This window comes from Dromiciops gliroides, chromosome 1, assembly GCF_019393635.1.
Source record: "Dromiciops gliroides isolate mDroGli1 chromosome 1, mDroGli1.pri, whole genome shotgun sequence".
In the NCBI taxonomy this organism is placed as follows: Eukaryota; Metazoa; Chordata; class Mammalia; order Microbiotheria; family Microbiotheriidae; genus Dromiciops; species Dromiciops gliroides.
This window is the reverse complement of record NC_057861.1, coordinates 673,870,365-673,888,720: the sequence shown is the minus strand read 5'-3', so window position 1 is coordinate 673,888,720 and position 18,356 is coordinate 673,870,365. Positions and strand designations below refer to the sequence as shown.

The window sequence follows — 18,356 nt, the reverse complement described above, 5'->3', positions numbered from 1 at the left end:
CTTTAGATGACCTCTGAGGTCACCTGAGAACTCTTCCAGATTCTAAGTGATTCCCATTTCCACCTGTTGAAATTCTACCTCTCCTTCAAGGCCCAGCTCAGAGGCTCCCTCCTCTAAGGCCTTCCAGGAACTGCACAGCTGTAATTCCACTCTTGTGGCTCTTTTGCCTCATATAAAAGTTTTGGGTTTGAGGGCTTTTGTATTTCGCTCTTATTTCTTCTGCTACATTTTAAGGTTCTTGAGGGCAGGAACTTTTCCTTTTCAAAAAAAATCTCTTCACTACCTAGTGTTGCAGAAGCTTAAACAAGGACAAATGGATGCACATATACAGCCCATTCATCTACCCTCTCTCCTATGCTTACTTAACCCCCTTGCATTAAAGTGGCTAGGCTAAAACGCAGACGAGACAATCTTCCACTGATACCTTGCCGAGCACGTTCGGTCTGCCACCCCTTTGCTCATACCAAAGACGGTGGTCCCTTGTACCCTGCTCTCATCTCGAGCCCAGAGGTGTTTTCTAACTCTTCCTTTTGATCACCCGGCAAAGGACAAGCAAAGCTCCTTCCAATGTATTCTTTGCGCCCAAAGCGGTTCTGAAACATTTTAGGGGCCGCCACGTACGGCGGCCTGGTAGTTCCAGCCGGCCCAGGGAAACACTAATGCCCCAACCTGCCCGCGGGGGGGCGGGAATGGTGGTGACTGCAAAGCCGCTGCCTGCTTGGGTCCAGGATGGCGAGGTCGGATGCCACGCGCACTGGAAGGAAGCCCATGAGATGGGTACCCCAGCGGACATTTGCTTTTTTTTCTCTTTTTCTCTTCTCTTCAGCAGTCATCCAAGGTCACGGCGGGAAGTGACTTCGGGGGCATACTGAAGCCAACCTTCGTATTTTACAGATGGGGAAACTAAGGGGCCCCCCGAAGCAGTTCCGGAACTTACCCTAAGTGGTTCTGGGAAGGGAGGGTACCTAAGTTGGTGAGGAACCGAGCCATAAGATTGGGGGGAAGGGAGAGAGGAAACGTCGGTTGGAGACCAGGAAGGGGTGGGGGAAGGCCGAGGAGCGGGCCGTGGGGGAGGGGCCGGGTGTGGCTCGGAGCCTGAGGCTGGGCGCCCAGCTCCTCGCCCGGGGTCGCCGCCCTTCCGCCCAGCCGCCCTGCCTGCGCGGTCCCGTTCTCTCCTTCTCTTCCTCCTTTCCCCCAGCCCCTCCCTAGAGGCGCGCGCCCGGGGCCGGGGCACGCGGACCGGGCGTGGTGAGTCGGGCTGACGCGCGGGGCGGGGCGCAGCTGCGGAAGGAGGCGGGGCGCGCGGAAGGCACTGGGCGGAGCGCTCCGTGCGCGCGTGCGTGCGTATAGCGCGTGGGGCGCGGCGCGGGGCGCGCTGTGCGCCAGGCGGATGTCCGGGCCGGCCGGGCCGGAGCTGGGGAAGGAGATGGCGGAAGGCGGAGGCTGCGGGCAGCGGCCGGACGCGGAGACCCAGAAATCTGAGCTCGGAACTTTGATGAGGACGGCGCTTCAGCGAGGGGCACAGTGGTGAGAGCCCGAACTCCGGCCAAAGAGGGCGTGTGACCTGGCACCGGCACCTGGCAGCCTCTCCCGTGGTCCCCCGTCAGCTGACCAGGCCCTGTCTCGCAGCCTCCCCAGGCCTTTGGCCCAAGCCCGGCCTGCGGTTTTCTTTCCCCTTCCCTGGCCGGCCTCCCTCCTAGTCGCTGCCGTCCCTTCTGTCCAAGACCAGTCTCGTAGCTCCCTTTCACCAGTCCAGCCCCGTGGCCTTCCCGGGTTCCACCCCGGCCCAGGCCTGGCTCCGGAATCTTTTCAATATTAGCCTCCTGTTAACCTCACCCACCGACCCACCGTTCCCTTGTGTCTCTAGCCCAGGACAGACCTCAAAGGCCTTTTCTCCTCCGTTCTCTAAGTCCAGGGGGGCTCTTCTGACCCTGCCCTAAATCTTTCCCTTCAGTGAGTGCCCTCAAACCTTTTCGTGGAAGCCTCTTACCTGACCCTTCTTTGACATAGTAGGCATTTAGTATGCTTGTTGACTTCCCCATTCGACATACCCCACGTTTTCTTGTTCCTCTCGAAGGTTTCACATTTTCACTTCTAATCATGTTTTAGATCTCCATTTTCCTTACTGTCCTATCCCAAATTTCTTCCTGCTGAGTGATTTTGTACCCTTTAATGCTGAAACTTCCCTGGGAGGTACCCTACTGTAGAGGGTGGTAACTCTCTATGCTTCTTCCTAATTGGCATGAGCACCCGGGAGGAAAGTGGCTTTGAGGTGAATTTTCAAGGGAGTGTATGAGGAACTAGATTTTGAGTAAGCATGGACAGGTGTTCTTGCTAGTGCGAGCTGGAATAAGGAGAGCAAGTAATGAAGAAACTTCTTTGATAGGAGGGTGTGGGAAAGATGAAAGATGATGTCTCCACTACTTGATTGGTTGAGGACTTGTAAGCCCAAGACAAATAACTTGCATTAATAGAAGGATTGTGGGAACTATGAAATGTTTTGGAGAGAGACTTAATAGGACCAAAGATAATTTTGGCAGCTGCATTTTGGAAAGCAATGTGTCTGGGAAGAAGAACCGAGTAGTAGTCTAGATGTAAGGTGACCGAGGCTTACTTGGGATTTGGTGTTCCATTATTTTGAGGAAGAAATGGAGCCATGAATCTTTTTGGTCTTGATGGTGTGATTAGTGAATGATGGTATAATGTGGAAGATCAAATGAGGTAACATATATTGTGCTCTGTAGACCTTAAAGGACCATATAAATGCTAGCTGTTTTAAAAAGCAATTAGCTTTTATTACTGAAAAGCTAAATTGCTCAAATTTTGTCAGTAAAAAGGAATGGAAGTGATGTAAAGTTGAGAGTGGGAATATGTCTTGCACATATTGGATGTGTGCCTTGAGCTTGACCTGGGATTTAAAGTGTGTTGTGTTCCTTACCAACGAAGAGGGACAACTCCTCTGCAATTTAGAGAGTTGCCTAGAGCATTCAGAATTTAGGTGACTTGCTCAGTCACAGAGCTAGTAAATGTTGGTGGATGAATGCCTTTCTCTGTTTCTTCTGACTCCTTGGCTCTCAATCTGTCTACTAGTTTTCAATGCACAATCAAACTTGCCCTCACTTTGCACTTAATGAGTTTGTTGAATTGTGACACTATTTGAAGTTATATTTAAATGAGAGAGGTTTCAGAAAGCTGTTACTCAGAGGAGCAGGGCCCAACCAAACTAGCTCCAGGAATAGATACATTTAGAAGTTGTTTGCACAGTAGTAATTCAGAACAGATTCTAAAGACCTTGGAGAGATAGAAAGTGAACCAAGGCATGTCATTATTTCCTTGAGGAGAGGAAATTTATCATATGGACAAAACCTTAGATTTTGATGAGGCTTGTGAGTTGTATAAGATGTATAAAATCCTTCTAAAGCATGCTCTGTTTCATACTGTTAGAATCACAGAAAAGTTTTAAAAATACAAATTTTCATTTTTCAGAAGAAGTGAATGAGGTGGTAGGATGATGGGCAAAGTACATTACATTTCTTAATCTTCTGCTCTCTTCTAGAGCATTCCGATATTTAATGGAAGGAGTATACAAAATTTAGGTAAAAGATAGACCCTTCTCTCATGGAGCTTACTGATTAACCAAACAGTAACATTTCCAAAAACATTGGGGAGGAATTTCAGTTGGCCCATAGCAGTGTCATGGGCTTCATTGTCTGACACAAAGAAATTGATTCCAGAATAATTCGTATGAGGGTATTTATAATCATTCAAATTCTTCATTACTTTCTGGAATATACAGATGTCATAATTCAAGTCGGGGGTTAGACAGCTGAAGTTTGGGATTATATTCTAAACTTTACCATTGTATGACTTTGAATTTGCTTGAAGAGATATGTATGAGGATCTAATACAGAGCCATGTACATGGTAGTTACTATTAGTTGATTGACTATATTAGTGAAAATGGAATATAGGAATGTACTAGGACCTAGAAAAGGGAGTTTTTCATGGATCTAGGTGGATATAAGTAGTTCTGTGGTTTCAGTTTCTTCCCTGAACTCATTAGCTTTCAGTAAATACTGGGGGATATACCTCAGAAACTTGCGTTTTTCGGCTCTACAGAAAATTTTCTCTCCACATTTTGTTGTAATATTTATTGGAAGTGCTCAAAATACACACATGCCCCAGATTTGCTAACATTTTCCTAACTATAAAAAGTAGCAGATTGAATGTAAAGTGATAATTTTATAGCTTGGCAGGAGAAAGGGAGCACAATTGGCACATTTCTATAAATACTAAAAGTCTTATTTAATGCAGCGTATGGGTAGGCTTCTATTTGAATGAGCTTGAAGGACTATCAGAAATATTACAGTATAGTTAAGCCTACTGAAAAATAGAAACTTATTGCTACTCACATTGGCAAAACAACTTTAGTATAGATCAGGTCAAAATGTTACCTTGAGTAAATACTTCATTTTACCACCACAGATTGGACCCATTTTGCTCATCTCAAGCCCTAACTTTCTCCTTATTGGGATAGCTTGGGGAAGTGACTGAATCCATATTTATTGAGTATACATATGCATTGGAGAAACTTTTGCCTCTTGGAGCTTTTCTACATCAGTCAACTTTTGTCTATTTTTCTAGGTATCTGATTGACAGCCGGTGGTTCAAGCAGTGGAAGAAATATGTGGGCTTTGATAGCTGGGATATGTACAATGTGGGTGAAAACAACCTGTTTCCTGGCCCAATAGATAACTCCGGACTTTTTTCAGGTAAAATGTTAAATTGCCTTTTGGAATGTTCAAGCAGGACTGTAGACTGAGAGAGAGTGTTTGCTACCAGTAGCATTTAGATTATGAACCAGACTTCCTTTGGTTTGGATATATATATAGAAATGAGGCTCGCATCAGAGGTTGGAAATTGATGTTTTGAAGTCTTGTATATAGGGAAAACTTTGGCAAAATGTCAGAATGAAATTGAGCTACTTTTTTCTGGCTGAATGGGATTGACAGACATATTATACATTTTTCCTTTTTCCTTTCCCATGCTTATTCCAGGGTTATATTTTCAGGAGGTGAAAAGGATAGAGAAAAAAATCAGAAACAAAAACTAAAACCTTTGAAAATTGCACCTGAAAGCTTGTCTTTGGGGAACTATAGTTTTCAGAGTGAGCTGCTTTCTAAATGGAACAAATAGCCCAGTTAGCTAGCATTATGAGAGCCTTCCTTATCTCTCTGACTTTGAGGTGTGATTTGGCATGTGGGCAGTAAAAATAGTGTGTGAACAGAAAGCCCACATCGAAACCAGGCTAAAGAGCTTCAAATAGTGAATTGACCAGGGCCCAATTTACACATGATAGACTATCCAAAGCAGCCCATAACCTTGTCCTCATTGTCGTTCTTCTCCCTCCCCCTCCCCCCGTTTCAGGTGGTAATTGGTGGATTTTTTTCTATTTCTGCTTTGCCTTCTTGTTTTAGGACTTCAAGGCAATTTTCGTTTTTCGGGTTTTTTTGTTTTTTAATTTAATTAATTAATTTTTTTATTTTGTTGTGGCAGTTGGGGTTAAGTGACTTGCCCTGGGTCACACAGCTAGTAAGTGTCAAGTGTCTGAGTCTGGATTTGAACTCAGGTCCTCCTGGATCCAGGGCCAGTGCTCTATCCACTACGCCACCTAGCTGCCCCTCAAGGAAATTTTCAATGATGCTTTCTTTTTTTTTAAATGATGCTTTCTTGTGCTATTGTATCAAGATTTTTAAAAAATTGTAATTTTCAGGTTGTCTTACTATTCTTATATTATTTCTCCTTGATTTATTCTCCAGATCAATTGTATTTCTGATGTTTCACATTCTCTTCTATTTTTTTTTGTTCTTTTAACTTTGTTTTATTATTTCTTGGTGTCTTAGAATAGCATTAGCTTACCCTTGCCTAGTTCTAGTTTTCAAGAAATTTTCTTCCTTTAGTTTTTGGTTCTTTATTTCAAGTTGAGTGGCTTTCTTTTCATAATTTCTTGACTTTCTTGGATTGCTCTTTTTTTCCCCTATTTTTTTCCCTGATTTCTTTGTTTTTTTAAAGTCCTTTTTAAGGTCTTCCAAGAACTCTTTGTGCTTGGGATAATTTGATGTGTTTCTCACTGTAAAAAGGAGTAGCTTCTTTAGTTTCATTATCTTCCTCTGAATATGAATCCTGTGGTTCATATTCATATGATTGGGTTCCTTCTCCTTTGCTTGGCTGTTTTTTGTTTGTTTGTTTTTAGTAGCTATATATAGTATAATCAAGTTCTAGTTCGGAGGGTATGGGGAATGATGCCTCAAGCCTTAGAGTCTTCTTACTGTTATTTTCTTAGGTCTGTCCCAGGTCCCAACTTTGGGCTCTCCTCTCTACTCCTAAGCCATGGCTAGGGCCCCCAGCCACACTGCCCCTCAAATGCTCTTGTTCATTTCAGTCTCTCCAGTGCCTGCAATCTACAGTTGTTCTCTCTGACCTGGAACTGAAAACAAGGGACTTTATTCTCCTGCAATTCCCCCCAGCTAACAGGGTCTCTGCCCCTCTGCTACCATACTTACCAGTCCTGTGTTAGGTCCTCTTGTAGTCACAGCCCCCGATGTGTCCGGTCAGCACAGCTGTGCTTACTAGTGTCTCTCCATGAGGAAGTCTTCTACTCAGTCTTCTGACCCCCACAGTGTCGATGAGGTGAAACTTGCCAAGGCTGAGACTACCTTTCTACCCAACTGCCCCCAAGGCTTGTTGTTTGTAGATTCTGCAGAGCCAGCCTGGAGGTATTTGCACTTTTCAAAGGCCAAATCTCTGCCCCTGGAGGTCTGGTGTTTGCTGGGGTTTTCTTAGGTTATCTTTGAAGTATAGCTATTTTACCCACATTTGTTTGTTTCTGCTTCTCTGCATTCTCTCTGAGGCAATGTTATGTCTTTTTTTGTGGATGAAATTTGGAGAGCTGAAAATTTTCTGACCTACTCTGCCATCTTCCTCACTGGGCATTACATTGCATTATATTCATGAGCCTTGATTTTGTTCAGTTATTCCCTAGTCATACCATGCTTATCTTTTTATCACTATGGAACAGCCTTCTCTTTTTTAAAGCAGTTTCAGAATAAAATTTTCATGTCTTTTGTACATTATATGTCTTTTCTAATTAACCCTCTATTGTAATCTAGAAAAAACAAGGAATCCAAACCAAGCAACAGGACAACTATGACTGACACTTTTACCAACATTTTGGAGATTTAGATCCATTTTTCTAATGAGACAGGGAAGGAGGTGTATTTTATCATTTCTTCTGAGATAAAGTCATAGAGTTATTGGAAATATTATTCTTCTAGTCAGCAGTATTTCATATAGGGCTTCCCATGCTCATCTCAGTTTATCATATTAGTTGTTTCTTATGCTGTAGGAATATGCTAGTACATTCATATACCAGTTTGTTTAGCCATTCTGCAATCAGTGGACTGCTTCCCTCCCAATTTTTTGTTACCACAAAAAATGCTCTTAAGAATACTTTGAGGGCAGCTAGGTGGCGCAGTGGATAGAGCACTGGCCCTGGATTCAAGAGGACCTGAGTTCAAAGCCAGCCTCAGACACTTAACACTTAACTAGCTGTGTGACCCTGGGCAAGTCACTTAACCCCAATTGCCTCACCAACCCCCCCCCCCCCCCCAAAAAAAAAGAATACTTTGTTTTATTAGGGATTTTTCCTCTCAAGGTCTTGTTCTTTCCATGAGAGTATATTATTGTTCTTTTAAAAAGACATCTTAGCTACAGGGTTTTAAAATGTGTGTGTGGTGGTGGGGGCAGCTAGATGGCGCAGTAGATAAAGCACTGGCCCTGGATTCAGGAAGACCTGAGTTCAAATTTGGCCTCAGACACTTGACACTTACTAGCTGTGTGACCCTGGACAAGTCACTTAACCTCCATTGCCTGCAACCCCCCCAGTGTGTGTGTGTGTGTGTGTGTATGGACATGTACATATATATATATATATATATATATATATATATATATATATATATACACACACACACACAAGATAGCCTTATAGAGTGTGAAGGAATTTACAGTGTATCTAGTCCCACCTTGTGTTGGAAGCAGGAATGTTTTCTACATTGTCACTAACATGGCTCTCCAGCTTCTGCTTGAACACTGAGTGATGTTACTTGTGGAAGCTGACAGATCATTGAATTTGATGAATAAGGGTTTTGGGACAGATTACATAGGAATGGGATATTTCTGTTGACAACACATCTCTTACTAGATCTTCATGGTGTTGGTCACCCTAATGATCAAACCTTTTTGCTTAGTGCCAGGGGTCATGTGAGTGGTTTTGAAATATAAAATCAAAATTAGGAAACTTTGAAGAAAACAGCACTCATTGTGCACATATATATCTCTGTGTATGCAAGAATGTGCACATACACATGCTCATATACTTATGTGTTCTGGTGGCAGAAGCAGGGTTTCATAGTTAAGATTCCCTTTTTATTTTTTTTTCCTCCACTTCCTCTCCTGGTCTCTTTAAATTGAATCCTTGTGGTAAGGCTGCTGCTTTGTCTATTATTCTTCTTCTCCATTTACCTCTGCCTTAGAAACTTGTAGAATGGAAATCTATATTTTGAAATTGTGTGGTTTTGGCCATGGTGGGCAAAGGGCATGCTCTAAGAAACTGCTTTGAGAATCCCAATTTGATATCTCTCTCTTGATTGCAGTATCATAAGACTTAGTGTTAATGAAAACAGTTTGCTATATTCTGGCTAGGGAGTTTGACATCAGGTGTGGTTGGTTGAATCCCAGCTAGAGTGAACTGAAACTTGGCTTTTTGTTGTCCATAATGTCTGAATAAATGAATGAAAAATAATCTATGAAATGCTTACTACATTCCAAGAACTGTGATGAGCATTGGAGATGACAAAACAGGCCCCCCCCCCCTTTTTTTTTTTTGACAGTCCCCTTTCTTACAGAGCTTACACTGTAATGGCGAAGAGGTGACTTTGAACAAGAAAGCTATAGGGATAGTGACACCACAGTGGAGTAGATTGAAACATTCTGTCCAGGAAACATGACAGAATTGGTTATGATTCCTAGTTTCAGAACTGGAGTGGGAAGGAGTAGTTGGAGAGGATATGAGATGGTTTGAAAATAGGGAATGAAGCAAAATATAGTTGGGGCTTTTCTGAAATAGTGGCCCAGAGCTTTTGTTTAAAGAATAACAATAATTTGGGGGAGGAAGGTCATGGGAAGCAAGTTGTGAAATGCAGCTGCTGATTGTGTGTATGTGTGTATGTATATACACACACGCACACACACACACGCACACACACACATACATATATATCATTGGATCCAATATTTTATGACTTCATAAGAATCTAAATATTTAGTTGACTAAGGAGTTGCAAGACGACGACAATGATGGTGATGGTGGTGGTGGTGGCCCAGGAAGTACGGTCCCCAGCCAGGAGAGCAAGGGCTTCAGAAATCAGAAAGGGACACAGAATGGACGATCATTTTGTTCCTTATATGGTTCATTTGATTAGAGAACTTATTGTGAACTCTTTAGCTCCTGTTGCTCCTAGTCATACTGTATGATTCTTGTATTTCTATATATCCTCCATAAAGGTTCCATCCAATTTGGTGCAACAAATAGTAAACTTATAATATTATTTGAAATAAAATCAGGTTGTAAAATAGTTCAGATGTTATGACTTTATATTTGGGATTAATTCCCATAACTGCTTGCTCGTATTCATAATGTTTTTAAGTTTATGAATTAAAATTAAAAAAAATAATACTGTGCATACTTCTTTGTATACTTTACAATAAGATGAGGAAGAAATAATTAAATATTTTGAGCTCTTCAGAAACTGCTATAGAAATGCCAGCATAAATAAAGTCAGTTATCATTACTAAAGCAAGCATTTAAATACCTTCTGGGTCTTGAGAAAGCCTCTGCTAAAAAAGATATACTATACACATGTGGGGTTCTCCTTGGCACCATTATTCCCCATTTCCTCCAAACCTTAAGTTCTGTTGTGTTTTCCTTGCTCTGACCCTATGAAGAATCCTGCTACTTAACTTACATCTTCTTGGTAGATGTGAGAATTTTCAAAGAGCAGGAGGAAATGTACATAAAAGTGGGTCAGATGGAAATTATTGAATTATTCACAGTAAATAATTATTGAATTATTCACTGATCATTGAGGAGTCATATAGTGCAGTTACCTGGGATGTGGGGAAGGAAGGGACTTCCTTTTAATTGTTCCCTATTTCCAGTGCTTAGTGGAGTGCCTGGTACATAGTACTTAATAAATATTTGTTGACCTGAAGGATAAAATAAAAACATTTTAGGCTGCCATTCAAGCTCCTCCACAGTCTAACTCCAGATCACTTCTAACTTTTATCACATGCTCTTCCTCTTTATTCTAAGTTCCAGCTGAACTAGGTTATCCAGTCTCATCCTGCCCTCAGTCTTAATTTCTGCCAGTTGAAATCCTCCTCCTTCAAGGCATACTTCAGGTGGTCCCTCATCCAAGATACTTTCCCCAAAGCCCCCAGCTGTTAGTGATCTCTCTTCTTGAATTTTATTTAGAGCACTTTTGATCTCAGCCTTGTCTTTATCACACATTCCTTTGTATTGGTCATCATCATTTTTCATTTTTGTATCATTAGTGCTTAGCAGAAGGACCATACATGTATTCTTTAATATTTTTGAATTAAATATAATCTACTCTCTCCTTCACCATCTTATAGGAAAAAGTAAAAGTAAATAAGGCCCAAAGAAGGGAAATGTGCTTAGGATTGCACAACTAGCAAGTGTCCAGATGAAAGGCACCAGGAGGGAGAAGGGAATAACTTTAATGATTGCCCAGGAAACCTCCTGCTACTAGGGGTGGGGTGGGGTTTAGGCTCATGTATTCCAGGTGCTGTTCACACTGCTTTGTTTTGTTTTGTTTTTCGGGGCAATGAGGGTTAAGTGACTTGCCCAGGGTCACACAGCTAGTAAGTGTCAAGTGTCTGAGGCTGACTTTGAACTCAGGTCCTCCTGAATCCAGGGCTGGTGCTTTATCCACTGCACCACCTAGCTGCCCCCAACATTGTTTTCTTAACCTCACTGGCCATTTTGATCCAATTAGTACAGGATATTTCTTCAGCTATGCAGTGAAATATAATTTCACAAATACAGACCAGTTCATAGTTGCTTTTACACTTGTTTTGATGGTCTGCAGTGCCTCTCTTACTTAGTTCTCAGTGTGAGGATAACTAACTTACCCATGGAGCCTTTGTGCAGGCTCTTCCTGGGCCTGGAATGCCCTCCTCCTTCCTGTCTCTTAGATTTCCTGCTTTCCTTCAGAGTTCTGCTCAGGCTCTCCCTTCTGCGGGGAGCCTTTCCTCATTCCCTCAGGTGTTAGCACTTTCCTTATTTAAATGACCTTTGTGCCAGTTTTATGTATATTTTGTGCATGCTTTATATACATGCTATGAGCCACAACACTCCAGTCTGTAACAAAAATCATTGAAACAGCTCTGAGCATGATCATTTTATTAGGCATGCCAATGGTCTCTAATCATTTAGGCCTGAGACCTTCCTCATAGTCACCCCTCTGCTTGAGGAAAAATGGCTTTTATAGTCATTGAGGGAGTATCAAAAATAGGAGGTGGTACAATCCCATGATTATTCAGTTCCAGAAGTGGGGAAGTCTTTTGATTGGCCTAAGAGAAATATGTCCATCAATCATAACTACTTTGTCAGTAGGCTGCAGGTCATCATCCATAGGCCATCAATTGCTGACAGTCTCAGCAGGGGCTTTCCAAAGGTCAACATCTCAGTGTTTTCCACAAGTCATAAGACCAGTGTTTGACCAACAGTAGTCTAATGTCCACAGAAGGTGTGGTTTTGAAGCAAAAGTCACCAGGGAGTGGATGGAAGTGATTCATAAGGGTGGGGTGATGGGGTATTACTGAGGCTTATGAACTTTATTTCAAGTAACATAATTAGGAGTGGGGGAGGGGGACATTGCTAATGCAATTAATTCTTTACCTAAGCTAATATACGTTCTTACAACAGGCCTAAGGTAGCATGAATCTATCTGATAAATCCAATACAGTATCATTAATATATAATGGATTAATTGTCTCTACAATTCTTATTCTTACAACATCAACTTAATCAAACAACTCTATTCTACTTACAATGACTGGTACCCATTAAATCACAATGACCTGAATAAATACTGATTAAATTAAGTAGGGCTATTGCAGTTTTCTTCACAGTGTTTATCTATGTATGTTCTGTAGCTGTACACAGGTATTTGCTTACTTATGTACTCATCTCAGATAAAACATCAGTTTGGTGGCAAGTGCTTTCATCTTTGTCTTTCCTTCATCCAGCTCACCTATCTGTATCTGGCCATGGAACAGGCATTTACTGCTGTCAGTTGGATTTTGTACAGCATTTTGAAGTTTGTGAATGATTTATAGAAACACTTTGTTTGAGCCTCACAACCCTGTAAAATAAGCTTTACATTTGTTTTACTAATAAGGAAACTGAGTCTCAGGTTAAATGGCTTGTCACACAGCTGGCAAGAGTACAGGTGGTTTTCAGCACTCTATCCCCTATACCACAATCAGTTTAATACAGTGTTTTCTATATCTCCAGCTATTATAGACTTTAGAACATTATAGACTCAGAAGGTGGTGATAGAATATGGACATTGTAGTCTGGTCCCTAGACCAGGGAGGAATGATCTTCATCAGTTTTTACTGCTTACGTCTTTCATCTTAAGTTTGACAGTGTGTGTTTGAATTACTTGTGCATTATTGACTTTTTATGACTTAAAAGTTTTGTTTCTGTCTAAAAATTTTATTTTATGAAGACTGTGGGAACAAATGATGATGATTGTGGTGGTTTATGTAAAGCCATGGATGCTTGTCACTTTCATAATTTTTGTTTGTTTGTTTTTTTTTTTTTTAGTGAGGCAATTGGGGTTAAGTGACTTGCCTAGGGTCACACAGCTAGTAAGTGTTAAGTGTCTGAGGCCGGATTTGAACTCAGGTACTCCTGACTCCAGGGCCGGTGCTCTATCCACTGTGCCATCTAGCTGCCCCATTTTTGTTTGTTTTAAAGAAGGAAAAGCACAAGAATCACTTAGAATGAGAAAACATGGAGGGTGGTTTTAATTTGTCTTAGTGGATGAAGTTGAAAGTTCATCAGAGTATCCAGAAACCAGAAGAGCTGCATATCTCATTATTGTTTTTTCCTTTTCTTTTCAGATCCTGAAAGTCAGACCTTAAAGGAACATTTAATTGATGAACTAGACTATGTATTGGTTCCTACTGAAGCCTGGAATAAATTAGTGAATTGGTATGGCTGTGTAGAAGGGCAGCAGCCTATAGTCAGAAAAGTGAGTGTTTGGGACTGTTTTGCTTGTATAGCCTCCTTCTTCAGTGTGGTATTTCTGTCCTTCACAGAGTTTGCTTGGAGGACAAAAGATGCCTGCTTGTGCTGCCTTCAGCTTGAGCTAAAAAGGCCTAATTGGGATGAATGAAAGTGCTTTTGGCCTTTGATTGACCACTTCCCACCAAGCACACATCTGGAAATGATTCCACATTCAGCTTTTTGGGGGGGAAGTTGTAGAAGTGGACAGTAGCAAAAGTAGCATTATTCTTATAGTCAGTGTGACTGGCATCAGAACAGCATGATTGCTGTTTAGTTTATGGTGAGTATAGCATTTGTCTAAGCATACTTGTAGCCTGGATTTAGGAGAGCTATAGTAGAGAAAGATTGATTTGAAGTAAATATTTCAATACTTTGCACTTCGTTTCCCTTTTTAAAAAAAATAGATCCTTGTATTTTTCATTGACTAGATTTGGGCAACACCCATGAATGATTTTATAGCTAAGGAAAGTTTGAGCCTCTGGGGGACAGGCAAATGCCTGTGGTTCAGTAGGCACATATATCAGTTATCTTGATCCTAGGAAGGCTTGACCTCTAAATATGGGGACTCAAGAGTTGTCATGAGTTCTACCAAAACTAAGTCTCACTGAGATCCTACATTTTGAGGGTTTCTGCATTTTTTCAGTTTTGCTTTATTCCAGCCTAGAAGAATTTCCCTCACTCCAGTGCCACATGGTGTTTTTGCATTGTGCTAGTCTCTTGGCTTTGCATATCCCTTTCCTAACTAGCTAGGAGAGGAGAGTAGTGGTTAGACTAGGCTGCTCTGCATCGTCACTTGGGGTGAGGAATAGCTTTTTCAGCAGCCGTAAATCTTTGATCTTGAGTAGGTTCCAGAGAGAAGTGGAGTAGGTTCAAGAAAGAAAAACAGGTAGTAGTTTGACTTAACTTCATATCCGTTGTAAGCTATGATATTAGCTTTGACAGTAGTCATTATCTACAACAATTTGTAAATATGTTCAGACTTATAAGCATGGAGTACATCCCTTGTATGGGATGACTCAAGAACTTTATAGGTAGGTACATTTGATGATTCTTTGTTTTTGTAATTATTTCTTTTGTAACAGAAATGAATTCATTTTTGAATCTTCGTTATGTGGCAGATGTCTCTTTACTGTGTTAGTAATGTTATAGAATACTCATAATGTTTACTGTTTTAAAATAGACTTTGGGTAAAGTTCAGGGAAGAATCCTTCCATCCAGAAGCTAACCTGACTTTCCAGTGTAGCCTTTGGGCCCCTGTCACATCTACTTTCTCTTTTAGGAGATTGTGGTGTGACTGCTGCCTCTTTGGTCCTGGTTGTGTGAAGGCAGTGCATTCTTTTACATTTCTTAGTAGAGCCTAACCTGTGGGGTAGACTTTCTGTTGGTGTTTTGGGCAATGTCTTTTATTTTAATCTGTAAATCTGGTTGCCTAGCCACTCAGGGAAGGCCACTCTCATGTTTCAGTGTTAACCTGTTGACTTGCTCTTTAATTTTTTTGTGTGTAGCTTCTCTTTGATATGGAATCCCCTTCTCTCCTTCACCTTGCTGCCTCTTGTCTGTAGGTTGTGGAACACGGCCTGTTTGTCAAACACTGCAAGGTAGAGGTTTATTTGCTGGAACTGAAGCTCTGTGAAAACAGCGACCCCAACAATATGCTGAGTTGCCATTTCAGCAAAGCAGATACCATAGGTGAGCATCTACTATACTAAGCTGTGCTTGGTAGGTAGGGTTCAGTTCATACCCAGTGTCATTGGGAGTGAGTGGGAATGAAGTTTCTCCCTGTTTACAATCTTTTCTTTATTTCCAAACCTTAGAAGGGCACAGTGTATTTTATTACGGTTTGGTGGCTTTCCCACGCTTGGACTAGGGCTGTTTCCTGTTGGGGATGGACATCGGTGTTTGAACTGAAAAGCTACCATTATCTTGGCCTTGGTGTGTCCTGAGCACTAGCCATGACTTTTCTGTCAGCAGGACCTTAGAAATAGTGCCTGTTCATTTAGGCTCATGGTAGTAAGAGGCACCAGCTCTGGGGTGAAAACGTAGGGAAAGAAGTTGAATTGACTATGATGGCATGTATGGTATTGAGTCATCTGGAAGGGAGGGGGGATTAGGGATGTAGTGTAGCAACATTTGCTGCTCGCTTTCTCTTTCATACTGCAGCCTGCTACCCATCTTAGCTTTTTGGGTTTATATATATATATATATATATTTTTTTTAATAGCTTTTTTATTTCTGAATATGCCTTGCTGTGCCTACTGTCTTCCTCCCCTCTTGCCCCTTCTTCCCTTGCAACAAAGATTTAAAAGGGGGAAAAAAATTCAACAAAACCAGTCAACACACGTACTGCTCCGAACAGCACAGGCATCATTTCACATTGGATTGTCTTTAACACTGTCTGTTTTGGTGATGCCCTTTAGCCAACTTCTGAAGTTTGAATTTCACCTGAGTGCAATTCCCTAGGGGTGAGACTGCAGCTCCCAACATATTTGAAAGATCTAGTTGTAAAGTCAGCCCAGCTGAAGCAACTGGCAGCTGTGGTCAGATTTGTAGTGCCAGCCAACTGCTGCTTTTTGTACTAAGAGCCAAGAAGTCTGTATTAGAGGACTCACATGGATGATGGTTTTTTTCAGGACTCTCATCAATAGTTCTGGGATTAGGCAGGAGGAATTTCAGCTGCAGAATACTATGACAACACCTGAAAATGTTGGCTAGAAATGATTTATCTTTATTTTAGTGGCATTGTGGGACTTTAATTAAGCCTTGTTCAATTCCTCAGACCTAGTTCTTGCTGTTACATTAGACTTAACTGTAGAAAAACAGCTGAACTCTGTGTTTGTCTCTAATTAGCAACCATTGAGAAGGAAATGCGGAAACTATTTAACATTCCTGATGAGAGGGAAACAAGGTTGTGGAACAAGTATATGAGTAATACATACGAGCAGCTCAGCAAGCCAGACAACACTGTGCAAGATGCTGGTTTATACCAGGGGCAGGTATGTGGCTCTGAACTTAATGGTTGTCCCTTGTGTCTGGAATGCTTTCTCTTAACTTCCACCACTTAGAATCTCAAGCTTCCTTGAAGACTCAGCATAATGCTACTGTCTGTGTCTAGGAAGCTGTTCTACTTCCTGCAGCTTCTAGAACCTTCTCTGAAGTTACATTCTATCTACTCTATGTTATGTATTTGGTACCTAATTATTTACACATTGTAATGTAAGCTTCTTGAGGACAGGGGTGCTGTCATCCCCCCCCCCTTTTTTTTTTAGTGAGGCAATTGGGGTTAAATGACTTGCCCAGGGTCACACAACAGTAAGTGTTAAGTGTCTGAGGCCGGATTTGAACTCAGGTACTCCTGACTCCAGGGCCGGTGCTCTATCCACTGCACCACCTAGCTGCCCCCTGTCATCCCCTTTTAAAAATCTCCTTAGCACAGTACCTTGTACATAAGTCCTTAGTAAATGTTTGTTAATTGATTGCATCTTACTTTCTGGTATGTGTAAATAAATATATTGTGGAATGTTAAGAACTTGTCCTCTTTGCAAAGTTGACTAGATCCTGGTAGCCTTGAGTTCCTTTGTATAGAACAGAAAATGTGTAATGGTAGTATGACAATAAGGATTGCTTCCATTGCATAAATAAATGTATTATTCCTTTTCATTCAGATACTAGTCATTGAGCCCCAAAATGAAGATGGCACATGGCCTAGACAGACACTTCAGTCCAAGTAAGTGAGAAACTCCTTTCTAAAGTAGTTTTCTGTGCTAGAGAATTTTTCTGTGAATCAGGGGAAAACTTTCCTGAAATTCTGAAGTACATATTCACTTGCTCAGGACCTGTTTTTTGGTATGAGGCATAACAGGCATCCTCCTTTTTTCATTGAGGATTAGTCAGAAGAGCACAGTATCAAGGAAGCTATTGCACTAAACTTTGTTGAGGCTTCTCTTCTTTTAGTGATGTGCTATTACCCCTCTTTGTGATTAGTCTGGCTGGGAGCCCAGAAAAAGAGCTCAGTGGGCACAAGTTTTTGGCTGAATTACAGGCAACAGCAGTTTAACTCTGCCATCAAAGTATCACCTTTGACTAGACAGTTGTTAATAGTTGTCTCTGTAGCTTGCCAAGAAAATTTTTTGGCTATAGGTGCATTTATATTTAGCGTGGAATACATCCTTGGAAGGAGAAAAGTTGATTTTTCTTTCTAAGCTGGGAGAAAAGGTATATGTAATGAGGATGGTTGTGGGGCAACTGTTGTACCCTCCTTTGCCAACATTATCCAGATTTTTGACAAAAACTTCTATTGGGTTAGAGGTTTTCCTTCTCTCTGGCCCAGATAAAAGGAAGAAGGTGCCCCATTTAATGATAGGCAAAAGAAAGGAGAAGCTGTGGGGCTCTTATCTTCATGGAATCAGCAGGACTCCTCAGTATAGCCTCAGGTGCTTTTGATGTCTTTTGAGATGCAATTTTACAGATCAGTTGAGTGAGGCCCAACTTACCTACTCTTTATGCTTTACAATTGGGGGGGAGGATCTCTTATATGAGAAAAGAGTTCATAGTAGCTCATTAGGAGAGCAACAATAACAACATTCTAGGAAGAAAACAGCCTGGTCTATATTGAGATAGCATCATGTAGCTTTGTCAGTTTTGATTGTCTGCTGCATTAGATTTGTTAGTCAATAACACTGCTTCATTCTACTCAGCTTCACTATGTAGCCTTAAAGCTATGGTTCCTCTAGGGTGAGCAACAGCTTTGGTGATCATAGTACAAGGCTAGTTTTATTAGTATGGTTAACACTATATCCTAGTGACAGGGAGGGGAAGTAGAAAAATTTCTGTGAGTATGATATTATCTCTTTTTTTTTCTTTCGTGTGATATTATTTCTTATATGTACAAGTGACTTGCAGATCCCTGACCGCTGTGT

At 41.4% G+C, this 18,356-nt stretch overlaps 1 protein-coding gene across 2 annotated transcripts in view; it reads left to right on the top strand.

Annotated features, from left to right (window-relative positions):
- Positions 1–1,364: 1,364 nt before the first annotated feature.
- Positions 1,365–18,356, top strand: part of USP4 (ubiquitin specific peptidase 4) — a 60,291-nt gene continuing 43,299 nt past the window's right edge. For both annotated transcript variants that reach the window (XM_044003906.1, XM_044003895.1), the window contains exons 1-6: positions 1,365–1,527; positions 4,644–4,771; positions 13,275–13,405; positions 15,003–15,129; positions 16,288–16,433; positions 17,103–17,164. In XM_044003906.1, coding sequence (XP_043859841.1) covers positions 1,391–1,527; positions 4,644–4,771; positions 13,275–13,405; positions 15,003–15,129; positions 16,288–16,433; positions 17,103–17,164 — 731 coding nt within the window. In that variant the 5' untranslated portion in view covers positions 1,365–1,390. The remainder of the gene's footprint in view (positions 1,528–4,643; positions 4,772–13,274; positions 13,406–15,002; positions 15,130–16,287; positions 16,434–17,102; positions 17,165–18,356) is intronic.